This window comes from Plodia interpunctella, chromosome 18, assembly GCF_027563975.2.
Source record: "Plodia interpunctella isolate USDA-ARS_2022_Savannah chromosome 18, ilPloInte3.2, whole genome shotgun sequence".
Classification (NCBI taxonomy): domain Eukaryota; kingdom Metazoa; phylum Arthropoda; class Insecta; order Lepidoptera; family Pyralidae; genus Plodia; species Plodia interpunctella.
In genome coordinates, this window is record NC_071311.1 from 7,716,061 (window position 1) to 7,731,432 (window position 15,372).

At 35.1% G+C, this 15,372-nt stretch overlaps 4 protein-coding genes and 1 non-coding gene across 11 annotated transcripts in view; 3 read left to right on the top strand and 2 right to left on the bottom strand.

Annotated features, from left to right (window-relative positions):
• LOC128677506 (zinc finger SWIM domain-containing protein 4-like) overlaps positions 1 to 2,259 on the top strand; it is a 66,688-nt gene extending 64,429 nt beyond the window's left edge. For 2 of the 3 annotated variants that reach the window (XM_053758408.1, XM_053758409.1), the window contains exon 22: positions 167 to 2,259. In XM_053758408.1, coding sequence (XP_053614383.1) covers positions 167 to 297 — 131 coding nt within the window. In that variant the 3' untranslated portion in view covers positions 298 to 2,259. The remainder of the gene's footprint in view (positions 1 to 166) is intronic. The other variant, XR_008405536.1, reaches the window with a different exon arrangement.
• Positions 2,260 to 2,789: 530 nt separating this feature from the next.
• On the top strand, positions 2,790 to 7,078 carry LOC128677507 (serpin B3-like). 4 transcript variants are annotated; one of them, XM_053758410.1, is made up of 8 exons: positions 2,790 to 3,115; positions 3,243 to 3,335; positions 4,027 to 4,194; positions 4,556 to 4,645; positions 4,810 to 4,902; positions 5,758 to 5,946; positions 6,228 to 6,312; positions 6,516 to 7,078. In XM_053758410.1, exons 1-8 carry the CDS (start codon positions 3,104 to 3,106, stop codon positions 6,644 to 6,646), a joined length of 861 nt encoding a protein of 286 aa, XP_053614385.1. In that variant the 5' UTR covers positions 2,790 to 3,103; the 3' UTR covers positions 6,647 to 7,078. The 4 variants fall into 4 exon arrangements, with proteins under 4 accessions (XP_053614385.1, XP_053614387.1, XP_053614386.1 ...); XM_053758412.1 differs by lacking the exon at positions 4,027 to 4,194; XM_053758411.1 differs by lacking the exon at positions 3,243 to 3,335.
• On the top strand, positions 5,242 to 5,357 carry LOC128677991 (U5 spliceosomal RNA). The gene has a single exon (XR_008405593.1). It is a non-coding gene; the product is annotated as a U5 spliceosomal RNA (small nuclear RNA).
• A 139-nt stretch (positions 7,079 to 7,217) lies between the features above and the next one.
• Positions 7,218 to 8,887, bottom strand: LOC128677508 (uncharacterized). The gene is made up of 2 exons (XM_053758414.2): positions 8,705 to 8,887; positions 7,218 to 8,081 (listed from the first exon to the last, which is right to left on the bottom strand). Exons 1-2 carry the CDS (start codon positions 8,744 to 8,746, stop codon positions 7,350 to 7,352), a joined length of 774 nt encoding a protein of 257 aa, XP_053614389.1. The 5' UTR covers positions 8,747 to 8,887; the 3' UTR covers positions 7,218 to 7,349.
• A 787-nt stretch (positions 8,888 to 9,674) lies between these two features.
• Positions 9,675 to 15,348, bottom strand: LOC128677647 (Bardet-Biedl syndrome 4 protein homolog). 2 transcript variants are annotated; one of them, XM_053758636.1, is made up of 9 exons: positions 15,177 to 15,348; positions 14,506 to 14,639; positions 14,174 to 14,286; positions 13,934 to 14,028; positions 12,443 to 12,605; positions 11,323 to 11,599; positions 10,644 to 10,796; positions 10,179 to 10,388; positions 9,675 to 9,870 (listed from the first exon to the last, which is right to left on the bottom strand). In XM_053758636.1, exons 1-9 carry the CDS (start codon positions 15,346 to 15,348, stop codon positions 9,718 to 9,720), a joined length of 1,470 nt encoding a protein of 489 aa, XP_053614611.1. In that variant the 3' UTR covers positions 9,675 to 9,717. The 2 variants fall into 2 exon arrangements, with proteins under 2 accessions (XP_053614611.1, XP_053614612.1); XM_053758637.1 differs by lacking the exon at positions 15,177 to 15,348 and adding an exon at positions 14,915 to 15,033.
• Between the last annotated feature and the right edge of the window lie 24 nt (positions 15,349 to 15,372).

Here is a 15,372-nt window from a genome sequence, read left to right on the forward strand (position 1 = left end):
TTATTTATTATTATGTTTGCAAATAATTGAATTATTCATTTAAATACTTTTTCAATAATGCAGTATCTTACTATCGTTATATAGGTTATTTCTCAGTATTAATATTTTTTGGCTACAATTCGTTTTATCTTTTTTCTAAGTTTTATCTTCCAATCTTTTTTTCTAGGCAAGGCCCGCGACACCTTTGCATTGGCTCATGACGGGCCTCACCAGTTTGCTGCCTTATTGCAGGAAATCAAACTCAAGTACAAGGGCAAGAAAAAACTAATGTTCCTCGTCAAAGAAAGATTTGGCTGAACACTACGTGTTGTTAATGCGGAATTTCCCAATAAAAAATAGCATGTCCCGCAGTTTAAAATACGAATAGCAGGAGTTCTAACAAACACAGGGCTATCATTTTTTTTTTAATTGTAAATTACTCTTGATTATTATAGAAAGAATTCAGTTTCTTAGTTTAAAAAAAGAACATTTAAAATTTCTATAATAATATGGATATCATTGTTTTGTTTTTTTTTTCATTGTTTTTTGTTGACAGCGTGCAATAAGAAACTGTACATATGTACGTTTAATGTTTTTAATTTAAAGTCGTTGATGTGGCATCACTTTCAAAAACCGAGGACATGTAACTTTTTTATAAAATTACCATTACGGTAAACGTTATTACCTCATGTATGGTACACACTGTGTACCCGTCGTGTACCAAACCAGTCTACTCTAAAGTATTATTTTTATTTAATAACTACTATAATAGCTGACCTCGTAATGTCATTTTATATTGTAAGTAATAATGTAATGATCTCAATGATTCCATTTGTGTAAATAGTTATAGGTTTATGTAAATATAGCTAAATGTAAGTTAGTACTGAGATATAGATGTCATAGGTAGACAAACTGCGTTTTGTGTCCACAGTTGTATTTTATAATATACATAATGTGTAATAATGTAAAGTGAGACCGTATCAGGTGCAGTACTTTACACTGTGAACACAAAACGCAATAAAGTAGGGGAATAGTTGCGCCATTCTTATAGCGTCCAATAGCAATGGATATCATTAAAATGAAACGACACAACACCAAAGAAATAATATTGTAAGTCGCAGTGTGAGATAAGCAATGCCAGTCATTGTTTCAGTATTCTTGAGTATTCGATATTGTTTAGTTGATTTTTTTTAACACTGTTTTTAGTTGATTGTTTAACTGTTCCATTGATTTGATTGATAAATGTTTGTTAACCCTTTTTTTAATCAATCCATCCACATTATAATTTTAATTTCACTATAAATAAAAATGCCATTTAATTTTTCAGATAGATGTAAAATTTTAACAAGAAGTGCATTTATAAAGATAGAAAATGTTTAATATTTAATATAGAGGGTGAAGTTTGGATAGTGTTCAAAGGTTAGGGATGAAGGAATGAATTAAGGAGTTAATCTATAAGCTTAAATGAAGGATTTTTGTACTTTTTGTGGTGTGTAAGAGGGTTGTGCAAACGCAAATTATTTTCTTCTACGTACATAATAGATCAAAACCACGGATGAAATCAATACTTAGTTAAACAATTTCACTTTTATTTCATATTAATTTAATCGGCTAAAACATAGTTGCTATCAACCACAATAATTTTCAAACCTTTCGCCAACCCTGTAATGTGTCAAATCAGAATAATATTACTATGGAAACGCAAAATTTATAACTCGAAGTAAGTTATGCTAAGTTTGTAAAATGTAAATATGAGAGGGGATTGTTTAATAAAAGCTCTGAAAATACCTTATTTTACATTGAAAATTTATATTGACACAAAATTAAGTGAGATACTTAACACTATCTTGAACAATAGTACTTACACATTTAATAAAATATGATAAATTCACAAGTTTATGCAACAAATCGATGAGAAATGGTGCATAAAACTTAAATGTGTGCTTGCCTTTAACAGTATACTATGTAACAATGCTATCTACGTACGTATAGGTAAAGGCTAATGATCAGGTAAAATTGTTTTACTGACAAAAATATTTTTTTCGTTAGTAAACAAATTTTTCCGCACATAGTCTAGAGCGTAATTATCTATGTACAATTATTTTTAAATGTGTTTAACTAAAGCAAATAAATCTAAGAAGCAATAATGTTAGCCTTTAGCCGGTCTGTTTGTAATTCTGAGTGTTGCAATATTCAAATATTTTAAAAGAATAATTATTATTTTATAAAAAATGAAGGCATAGTTATGAAGATAATGAGTATATAATCAAATCAATAAAATACAGTGAGTCTCATATTTAAATTATGTAAATTATTATCTTAAAAATATTTTATTTTCACGAATCAAATGTATCGTGCCGTTTAAATATAATTGTCATGTATTATGCTTATTGGCGCTCCGTTAACTCTTATTGTCATCACATAACACGTTTTACCATCTAAAACCGAAACCAGTTTATACGTTGATAAATACTTCTAGTAATTTTATGTATTAAACAATGTAATGGGATTGAGTCAAGTGAATGTCGTATATTTATAATGTGGCGTATTGATTGATATATTTTTTACTATCGTGACTGAAATTGCTATGACTTGCAAATATTTGACCTCAAGTGCCTTCAGGCGAGTCCCCATTGTTGTCAGACCGGCTTTTGTAACTATTTTATTTTTACTGTGTATTTTTTATTTATTCTCACTTTATTCTTGTTATTTCAGTGTCTAAATATCATTTGTAATTGTGTTGTACGTAAAACGTGGACACCCTTCAGTGCTGGTATTAAGATGGTGAAAATTTCAATATAAACAATTGAAAAACAATTCTATCGTTTTATTCAATTATTAAATTAATTACATACCTCAAAGTGTAAATAATAATTTGATGACCAAATTTAACCTAGCAAATTACATAGGTACGTATGTACCTATGGAAAATATTATTTTATTTTGTGACAACCATATTAATAATTATTTTCTGTTGTCAAATGTCACAAGTATTAGAGTTATGTCATGTCAGGAATCTAAACCCAGCTGATCAATGTTTATTTTGATTGAAAAGCAAATAAACAATTTTAATTTATAATTAGCCAAATTAATCAAACATGCTTTTGAGGTGACATCAGAAAGCATGATTTTAAAGGTGAGTTTTTGTTTGATGATAAATATATACTTAGAAACCAACTATATAATGTAGTATAGTATAGTTCGATGAAAATATTTTTTTTATAAAAGTTAAAAAGTGTTTAGGCTGATATCTTTTGTGGCAGGCACAAAGGAGCTGGTTATCTTCACCTCTCGGATTTAATCTCTTACTAGCATTGTGTGGAGATAAAGGACCAATTATTCATAAGTATACCCAAGTAAATACGCTAATCCATACTTGCATATACTAATATTATAAATAAATAAATACAAATCACACAGATTGAGCTAGCCCCAAAGTAAGTTCGAGATTTGTGTTATGGGACACCAACTCAACGATACTATATTATATAACAAATACATATATAGATAAATATCCAAGACCGGGGCTATATCAGAAAAAGATCAGATTTTCCATCATGACCCGACCGGAGATCGAACACGGGACCTCTCGGTTCAGAAGCACTTTACCATCGCGCCACCGAGGTCGTCAATTTGTTTTTTAGGTACAGTTGACATCACATTGTCCTATCTATAAACTAGCGGCACCATCCCGGCTTCGATCGAGTAAAATCATAATAAATTAATGGTACTTACATCAAAACTTTCCTCTTGAATCATTCTATTTAAAAAACTGACATCAAACCAATCAGACTCATATACCTATAATAGTTTTCATCAACCACCACTTTCTGGTGAAGTAAAACATTGTGAGGATGCACAATGGTTAATTATTAACTTGTGTGTGAAATGGAAAAGGCAATGGCACCACTTGATTAATAGTGCCAAGAAAGTTGATGTGTGTGTATTCATTCCAAGTAATGACCATGACCCTCATCCTGTTGATGACGAAGAAGAATTATTTTCCTATTGATAACTTTCTCTACAATTTTTTAAATTGTTTTTTAGGTCTATTCGAAAGTGAAAAGCAACAAATCAATAAGCATACAAAACAAGATTATCTTTTCAAAGAAAAATAAAGAAAATACCCAAAAATATTATGATAGTGGTATACATATAGATGCATTTATAGACTTTGATGAAAGTAATGATTTGAGAAATGTTATTTTATCTTGGGTAGGGAATTTTATTTTTAGGTACAGTTGACAACACATTGTCCTATCTAAAAATCATTGCATCATAACACCTATTACCAATGCACATAGAGTTCTATGAAGGATAACTTGATGTGTGGTTGACTGTACTGTATATTTAACAAATTTTATTTTATTGGATAATGTCCTGTTTCACCACTTGCTGATAAAGTATCAGATAGCTAACAAATTGCGTTAAAAATTGTTCACAAGTGTTGCATATAACACTGGCCAATCACATCAGGCAGATTTATCCAGCAATTTTTTTATCTGTCAGATTACAAATGTATCAGAAAGTGGTGAAACAGGTCCTAAATATATAATAATCATATATTTTTTTACAGGCAAAATATTATGAAGAGGTGTTACAAAATATTGATAAATACCTGACTCCAGAAACTTGTGCTATTTTTCTAAACACATGTACGATTAAGGTATTTACAATACTTTATTTATTATTCCAATGTTATCATTATTCCAATTAAAAACATACATCATCTAGGAAAAATATTATTTTTTTTGGCGTCTGCATCTAAGTTCTTTGATAGTGTATTAATAGCAATAGTTTAAGTTTTTATAAGTTAATAGCATTTTTCAGCAAAAATGGAAAGACCCAATAGACGGCAAGACTCCAATGATGAAGGTCTACAACTCATTCAACTACACACAAGATGTGAAATATGAAGCCAGGGTAAGTAACACAAAAGTAAATATGTATTTACAGGTCTTGTCTACATTGTTTTATTACTAACTAGAGACCAGTCCTGGCTTTTCTCGAGTAAGATCATAATAAATTATACATCAAAACCTGCTTCACGAATCACACTATATGGTTAAAAAAAATCATACAGGCAGACATGACAGGGGGAACTTCTTTTTATAATAATGTAAGTATAAAATAAATAATATCTCATTCACACCGTTGACCCCATATAACCACTAGATGGCGCTGTTCGATAATCAATCTGTCAAAACGCGCAGTCAAGATTTTTTCGCGTTTAATGGGGTCTGCTCTGCAGTGTGTAACTGCTATCTCTGGTTTCCCTTCAACACGCATAAATCTTTCGCCTTTTACTAAAGATTTCCGTGGAGGGGAACACTCAAATGAGTCTTTATTATTTTTGATGGTTCTACTTCGGTAGAGCTTTATTAAATTATACTAATGCAATTGTCATTTATGCCGTGGTGATTAAATTTAAATGAAAAAAATGTCATCTTAGACCCATGTCTAAGAAGTTATTTTTTATTTAAATTGACATTGATCCATATTAATGTCGAAGATTTTTATTTTTTATTCATTTGTTAGCTATTTCATACATTAACTCATACACACTAGTGAACTAAATAATCTTGCAGTATGCAGGTTTCCTTTCTCAATAAGTCTCTTAATTCTCCGGAAGCTAATGTTATAACCTACTTGATTCAAGAAAAGCGCGTATTCGAATCTGGGACCTTGATTAAGTCCAGTGTCCAGTGATTAAGGCAATCATGCCTTAATCACTGGACCATTACCACTTTGATTATATAAAACATCTTGACCTTCCAGCTTCTAGAACTACCATTACAAGACGACCTGAAACTCGTGGTGACTGTGCCCAATGAGCAGGACACACTATCCACCTTGGTGACCACGCTAACTGAAGAGGGTATGGAAGCTGCAGTTCACAGCATACAGCCGTTGTTCACGTCGTCTGTGGTGCTGGTCGCGCCGCAGATTAAGTTTGATTCTAAAGTGGTAAGTTAAAGCATTATTTTATTACAGGATAGACAGATGAGATATAGTGTTGATGGTAAGTTTCATGAGTTTAAGATTTTTCTTAGAATCACGAAACTTAGCAAGAATTGTCCACATCACTTATCTGAAAACCGATAATATGAATGTACTTATAACGAAAGTATATAGTATAAGTATATATATATATATATATATATTCAACGGCTGAGGGAGCAACCGGGAACACGCTCAAATTAGCACGGGGTCCAAATCGCAATCAACCGGTTTTTTTTCATTTACAGACAACACTATTGAGGTCCAAAACAGTAATTCAATATGGTGGAATTGATATTAACGAAAATGGACTTTCAGCTGAAGTGCTCACATGTGAGTATAAATTAAACTGTAATTTAAGTATTTTTCATTATTACTACAATGATTATTACCCGTTATCAAAAACATCTGTTTCTAAATCTAATAGTATGTATCTGCATTGTAATGTAATTATTGCGTATACGAGAACGTTAGAAATGTTAAGAATTAGTTTTGGTATCTAATTCACGAACAATTAATATTTATTTTTGTTCTAGGCTTATTTACGCATAACGAAGAAAATTCATCGGAATTCAAAGAAAAACTATCTCCGCCATCTTTCTTTTTTGCCATAATTCTCAAAGATTCTCCGATATTTACAGGAAACTTCATACCAACTTCGTATTAGGCCACAGAAAAAAAGCCTAGGTTTTATTTATACTAAGTATTTTTTATACATGATAACTATTTTGTTGAAACTCAAACTTTGAGACATAAACGTCCATATCACATTCATCTCTTTCTCTCTTATCTAAGTATAGAAGCGTTTCCGGTTTCTTCCGCAGACGTTAAGCGTCGGAGCCTAGTCTAACACTCACCATCACTACCAATTGACTTACGCTGTTTTATATAAATATAAAGGATGGCTCCTGGTGGCGGCAAGTGATCCTCAGTGTCTAATGATGTGGGCACTGACACAAAGTATTAAGTCTAATTTAATTATTAGTTACGTACTAACACCGATGTAGATTTTATGTTATTTCTTATTATGTATTGTGGGTCATTGAGCTGCTTTGAATAAAGATTTTATCGTTGTAAATAATAAAATTGGGTTTGAAATTGATTCCTATATCTAAGAGGGCCTACTTTCTTTGTTTATCTACATAATAGTAGGTAAAAACAACAATAATATTTACTGATACCTGTTCTACATCGGCTTGTTTTAATTTATATGACAATAAAAAGTATACATATAAGTATACATTTTAGAATACATTTTATTTCAACGTTCAACATGAAATAGTTCAAAAAAGAAGATAGTATAGTTTCGTAATGTCGTTCGTTCAATTTTTTATATTGTCAATTTTGATTGATGCGTATTCCCTTTATTATCATCCGGCTTGACAAGGGCACGTGGTATGTTCTTCTTGTAGGCTTCTCCTGAAACGCCCTTTACGTCCATTGGGCATTTTACTATCAGGTACCTTAATGTCGGGCACTTTAATATCAAGCATTTTAATATCAGACAACTTAATATCAGGCAACTTAATATCAGGTAACTTAGTGTCCGGCACTTTCAAGTTTGACACCTTAATGTCCGTCACCTTAGTGTCCGGCATCTTAAAGTTTGACACTTTAACGTCGGGCACTTTAAAGCCACGAACCTTAATATCATCACGATCATTTTTTTCAACGATAACAGGAAAATCATTAAACCGCGCTTTGGCCAATACTTTCGCTTCTATTGACAAATCTTTCTCTTCGTTTCTTTCATACGCTCGTTTCTCTTCGTCAGTTCTATTCTTTTCTATATCTAATCCTTCCGATAGATCGTTATAATACTCTTCGCTTGGACTATCGGAGTAATGTGAATTATTTAAATATGTATTTTCCAAATACTTGACATTTTCTTTTTCGATGACTGAATCAGAATTCATGTCACTATTTGGCATCTTAGTTATTTTTACTGGGCCTTTTCGGGCGGCCCCTTGTGGTGCAACTGGCTCAGGGTTCGCGTTTTCAGCTGACAAAGCATCTTGGTATAATTCATCATACCCTAGTACTAATGGAGGTAACACTATGAGGCTTGCTTTGCGCTCTTTGGTTTTTTCTTCGGCGTTGATCTGTTGTACAAAAAGTTTTTTTTTGAATGACACGTCTGTTATGTATTTGAAATATAAAGTCGACGATCTAGATACATAGTCTTTTTGACATATGTACTTTGTGTTACTTAGCCATTCTGATATCTTTACTCTATTACTAGGCCTTTGTAATTGTTATACAGTTTTATCTATGATGTATCTTTTCTAAAATATAGTATGATGAGATATAGTAAATAGTTTTTAATATATGTTTTGAAGACCTCGGTGGCGCAGTGGTAAAGTGCTTGCCTTTGAATCGAGAGGTCCCAGGTTCGATCCCCGGTCGGGTCATGATGGAAAATGATCTTTTCCTGATTGGCCCGGGTCTGGGATGGTTATCTATACATATTTATTATAACATATAGTATCGTTGTGTTGGTATCCCATAACGCAAGTCTCGAACTACCTCGGGGGCTAACTCAATTTGTGTTATTATGTCCATATTATGAATATCTATATATTTATTTATATTTATGAAATGTGGTATGGTACTTAGTTAGCTCGAAAAATAATTACTGGGTTTTTCATTAATTACTTAATGGAAATAAGTACTTTTTTTAAAATGTGCTATTCCAAAATTATTATATAACCGACACAATACTTACAAATGAGATGCCCAGTCCAAAAAATAAAACTAAATTTAGCATACTGAAATTCAAATGTTAGTACAAAATGTATAAATTTTCAACTAGATTCGTTTTTTTTCGCCTTCACCATTCCAGTGTGCCATTTCCAAATCGTTTATTTATTCAGTGCTGTAACATAGTATCGCAATTTATTTTCAGTTGTAAATGTTTTTATTGCTTTTATATTTATAAACAAAAAACTTTTATGCATTGTTATGCAAGGCCGAGGATAGAGAGGCGTGGCGTATACTCCACCGACGAGAGCTAGCTCTTAAATAAGAAGAGAGAGAGAGAGAGATGCATTTTCCATCGAATAACACATTTTCTTAATTGTTGTATTATATCATGTATATCTTAAATGTTGTATATGATCATGATTATACATGTATTTAAATAAATAAATAAATAAATAAATAAATAAATATATTAGGACAAATCACACAGATTGAGCTAGCCCCAAAGTAAGTTCGAGACTTGTGTTATGGGATACTAACTCAACGATACTATATTTTTATAACATATACATATATAGATAAACATCCAAGACCCGGGCCAATCAGAAAAAGACCATTTTCCATCATGACCCGACCGGGGATCGAACCCGGGACCTCTCGGTTCAGTGGCAAGAACTTTACCACTGCGCCACCGAGGTCGTCAAACTACTTAATACTTTATCTACCTTTACTTTAACTATTTAATACTTTATCTACCTTTTTTTTCTTAATTTTACTTGTTTTAGTTGACAAAACTACGACCAATGTTTGTTAACCCAAATGACCCCAAATACTGGTAGGTAATATAATAAGAACTTTGACCTAAAGGAAATACAAACTCGTTATAAAGTTTAAACTTCAGGGCTAGTGTCATTGTCATCTCAAATGTGCCCAAATATTGCTGGCATATAATAAGATTTATAACTTTTCACTTGACCTAAAAAAAAAAAAACAAAAATATTCTATTTATTTATTCAAAAATTTAAACCGTTCTATTATTTAAACTTCGTCTGACGCCATGATATGTTCATCATTGGTTGGTTCGAGGACAGGAGTTGGCATTGGGTCTACGTCTGGTACTGCTGGTGTCAGCTGCAGTTCCACCCCGACTTCTCGCAGCAGAGCTAGCAATGTGGCTAAGGAACTGGCCAGCTGGAAGTCAATAACTTTTTTTATATTATTGTGGGTCAAGTGGTAGATGTGATGTGGTCAAAAAGTCCCAGGTTCAAATTTTATTCATGCCACATAAATTGGTATTAGTACTAATCTGATGTATATAGTAGTGTACATTGACCATCACATGCTTCCGGTGAAAGAAAATGTCGTGTGGAATCCTGCACATGATGTCTATATACTTTAATGGCACTGCTTGCCACTAGATGGCGGTAGGCACTCGTCCCCCCCCCCGCACCTCTTGCGTGGTTGGTTCTAAAAAATATTTTTTAAATATACGGTCTTACCTGCGTGTCTACCTTCTCCTGTGCCTGCAACAACCCAGCCGTGATACCAGCTTCCTCAACCGCTTCTTGCAGTCGTCCAGCTCTCGCGTGCCGTCCAGCCATGTTCAGTCTGATGAGAGAATCCTCTGGTGCTAACGTCACTGCCCTGGCATACGCTGCGTCCGCTCGACTATCTCCAAGGCGTTCCAGAGCTACGCCAATCAGAAGAATCTGCGTAATTAGGCAAATATTTGGACTGTGATTACAATTTGCGGTTATGAGTATGTTATGACCGGACTCGCGAAAAGGCCATTGCCATTGAGTGTTATCCTTATCCAAATACTACGCTAAGAATCACCTGGAGTTCGTAGTGGAATTCCGATCCTCTGGGTGATTGGAGTAGGGGATCCTAGCGGAACACGGGCATTTGACTTTGTATTATACTTTTTAGAAGGTGACCTGATACGACGTAAATGATTCACTCACGGTATAAGGCTGTGTCTGCAAAGCTGCGGCTGTAGCCAGACGACAGAAGGCGGAAGCGGGTCTTTTGCACAGCATGAGAGTCAGGCCTAGGTCGTGTGCCGCTCGCGCGCTCAGTGGCGCCGCCCACACCGCACGCTGGAGGCACGTCAGAGCCTGCGACGCATAGTCGGTTTACACAGAGGCAGGCACATGGATGTTCAAAGATCAGAGATGGCCAATTTAGATATATCACTTGGATGATGTGCCGTCACGTTGTGACTACTACTTGTGACTTGGCACAAAGGTCCATTATGACTCTCCTAATGGAGCGATCTGTTTTTAAGATTTAGTCCCAATTATTTCATTTTCGTGGAAGACTTTTCACATGTGACGTTGTGACTAAGAGCACAGTCGCTAATAGATTAGACATATCAGGTAGATATTGTTCACTACATAGTGCATTATCATTGTGCTGTGAGGTTTCCACTTGGCCCTAGCAGTAAGGACAAACCGGACAAACCAATATATCCATATATATACCTACTCAGGAGTAGGTCTATTGGTCCTTGACGACATCGAGCCAGGGCTCGGACCATGAATGACAGCGTGCGTAATGATCTGATAACTAAGGATAAGAACTCTATGCCTAAGGAAGAAAAACGCAGTCTGTAAAACGCTCAGATGAATCAGTAGTACTCACGGCAATATACTTCTTTTTTGCTAATAACGCCAGCCCTAGATTTGTATGAGCTGCGACGCACGTCGGATGGGCGGCTAATGCCGATTTTAACCTCGCAAGCGCAGCATCAACATCCTTATGTTGTAGCATCATGGCAGCAAGCGCTAAAGCGGCCGCGTGCTGTGTGGGCTGCTGTGCCAGAGCCGCGCCGAGCAGTTGGAAGGCGTGGCGAGGGTCGCCAGCTCGCAAGCGTAGAGCTCCGGCCGCTGCGAGGGTGTCGGCGCCGCAAGCGTGTGAACTAGATGAATTATTACAATATCATTATCATTCATTCAATAACTCCAGGTTGGGTTTGGGAGCTGATGTCTAACGTACTTAGCTGTGTAATATAAACGCATTTTTATTGTTATAAGTAAATAATGTATATTTAAATATATATTATTAACTTATAACAGAAATTCAGATAGGTATAGAATAGAAATTAAGATTTCTATTTAATATTTTTGGCTAATTAGAAATACCTAATATTGTCCCGACATTTAAAGAGAACGGGCCGTGGGATAATCATTTTCCATAGTAAGTCCGATCAGCAGCTAATCAGCCTAAAGTAAGTAATGTGAGAACTAAAAAAAAAACCTTTTCGTAACTATTTTTGATAATTGAAAAAGAAATCTAAGTACCTATGTCTAAAAATGGTTTAGACATATTTCTTTGGAAAACAACTCAGCTTTATTATCCAAATCTCCTCGTAAAATTCTTGCAGTGAATACCTAATAGGTACCTGCTTCGTCAAAGCGTATTAAATAGTATTAATAACCACTGAATCCTACTCGTGCCACACGAGTTTGTATACCAATCTGACTCATGTATAGTAGTTTTCATCGACCACCACTTGCATCCGGTGAAGGAAAACATCGTGAGGAAACCTGCACACTAGTTCATTATTAACTTGTGTTTGAAATGGAGAAAGCAATGGCAAACCACTCCATTACTAATGCCAAGAAAGTTGGTATGTGTATAATTCCGCGTAATAACCACGACCCCCAGCGATGAGGAATACGAGAATGAAGAAGATACCAACCACTAAACTAAATCACTATCATTGTGATATAATTAAGTAGTATGTAACTAGTACACTCACGTCAACGCTTGGTCGTAAGCTGCCAGTGCTCCTGCCACGTCATCTCCAGCCAGTAACAGCTTGGCCAGCAGAGCCCCGGCCCGCTCCCCGCCCCCCGCCTGCACCCCCGACCTCGCCCACTCCACTCCGCGCCCCACGTCACCAAGGTTCCATGCACATTCCGCTATTTAAAAGTGCAATTTTAGATCGAAAATTTCAAGTAGATATGTCACTCGCCGTAGGTATAATTAAACTAAACTGCTATAGCAGTCTTGAGTCTACCAAAATGTTGAGCCTTCATCTGAAATCTGCATGACCGCATGCCAGTCATGTCGTCGAATTCTTACAATAGCATATCAATCGAAAGTAAGTATGCCTCTATCCTATGCCTATCCCAAGAATTTGTGGTATGTGGTTCCACTCTTAGAGAATATAACTCCGTCTTGTAAATCTAAATATATAAAAACAAACTGAATGACTGACTGACTGACATCAACGTACAGCCTATAAACCGCTGAGTCTAGAAACTTCAAATTTGGCACGTAGGTTCCTTATGTGGCCTAGAGGTGCATTAAGAAAGGAAGGGAGGGTTCAAAGTTCGTATGGGGAAACCAGATCAGTTAATTTGTTTTTTTTGAAACTTTACAGGATTACTTCTATCAATAAATGAGTAAATACGGGTCTCCGGATTTACCCCTAAATGGGGGAAAAGGGGCTAATAAAGTCAAATATCAACGGTATATTTGTTTGTATATATTTGTACGGTTTTTCGGGTCGCTGATTACGAATAACACAACGTATTTGAAATCTAACGTGGTGGTAGTGAAATACCATCATACCTATTAGGGTGGAATGGGGTTGTTATGATTATATCAAATCGTGGGTGTTCGTCAGTGCAAACGTTGCGCGCATTACGTCGTTCATTTTACAGCAGACGAGGTGGCCCTTCGAGGTCAATTCTCCAAGGCCAATAAGATCGTGTGATTTGACCCTGCTAGATTTTTTCTATATAGAAACCTATTTTACACGACTTTATCTCTTATGGTGTAGACAGAGCAAAGACACATCACGCGGGCGAAGCCGCGGGCAACGTCTGTATGTCTGTCTGTCTGTCACTAGGCTATATCTCATGAACCTACCACCTTCAAACAAGGTTAGAAATGTTGTATATAAGGAAGTTCTCTAAAAAGTTGAAAATCTTAAAGATAAAGATATATAAGATAAAGACACGGTGTAGACAGAGCAAAGAAACATCACGCGGGCGAAGCCGCGGGCAACAGCTAGTATGAGTATATGGACGGATAACATGCGCGGCGACTAAGAAAAACTAGCTTTGGTCGTGGATAGGTAACAATAGCGTTCCCAAAGATAGTTGACTACAGGCAGGCGGCCGGTTGCAAAATCACATCCGAATAGGTATTCATATCTTTAGGGTTAATTTTTACGCTGATCCTGGGCTTGACGTCATTACGGCCGAGAAGATGAGAAACAGATCTCCCAAGTTTATTTTACCTAAAGCGCAGTAGACGTCTGGGTCCGGATGTTTTGTTAATTTATCAGCTTCCAAGTAAGCTTCAAGAGATAGCTGGTAACGTCCTTGACGAAATCTGAAAAGAAAATTAATTATGTATTACTTTGGTACGTTTTCTTCTCAGCTTTTTCCAAAAACTATTTTTATACATCAAACACCTAGAAGCTAACTTTAATCAACTATTTGGACAGACAAGAAGACGAATAGTAACTTTTTCTTACAAACACTTGGCGACTTCTTTCAAAGGTTCTGGGTCCTGTGGCTGCAACCGAAGACAGCTGTGGAACCGCTCTAGGGCTTCTTGATATCGTCCTGCGTCTGCCAGTACCGATGCCTTTTGAAAAAGTAAAAATGTTTTTTTGTTGATCTACTTAATTCCAGAACAGAAATCAAAAATCAATTGATTTCTGTGTATTCTAAGCCAGCCAACAATATTTCTTTATTAGAGGATCGATGTTAATTCAACATTTCTTTTTAGAAAAGCATTATGCCAGTATCACAGGCATAGCACAGCCTCATCTTGAAAGTTTCCTTGTAATAAAAGTTTATGTACCTTTATGAAATATGCATATCTGTGCTTGTTCTCACATTGTTTTTGCAATTCATCAGCTAAGTCCAAACACTGAGAATGTTCTCCTCGCACATAGCGAGCGTGTAACAACCAGTTTCGGGATGTCTGTTGGAATTCTGAAAAGTAATTTAACTTGAATTTAAAAATATATTGTATAAATGTCACTTTACAGCGCCTAAAATAAATACAAAAATCGTATTTGCTCTTCAGTTTTATCAGGCGTTATGTGAAAGTTAAGCAGTGACAGACAGAGTAAAAAAACAACTGCTTGCTTCAATACGTTTGATATACCTAATCAATAAAAATGAAAGCATAAAACAATATGAAATCCTAATATAAACAACAGACATTCGTGTAAAGTAATTGTCTTAAGTTTTCTTTTGCTTTATACCCGTGTAAGGAGATTTATCAGGTACTACTGTATGTTTTCGCATTTTTCAACCAAAGCATAACTAAAATACCACGTTAATACCGGCAAAGAAGCAATTCTTACTGCATTATTTGTTTACTATTTCCAATACCATAGTAACTAATAAGTGATGGCTCGGGCTGAAGGCTTTGATAAGGAATGTCACGTTTCTTTTTTGTAGGCTTAAATAATTTGTAGCATTTAATAATTGATATTATTATTTTAAATAACATAATTTTAGTACCTGCAGGTAATTTTAGTTTGCACGTAAACGGGTAGTCAGCAAAACAATTTCTGTTGTTTTTTATCTGTGAAATGTTGTATTCCATTATAGCCCACACTGATATCCAACATATTTCTATGACATTTGGTATATGAAAACATTCCTGTAAATGAAATCTGTGCATTTGTAACATTGTTGACAGATCTCGACCATGGAA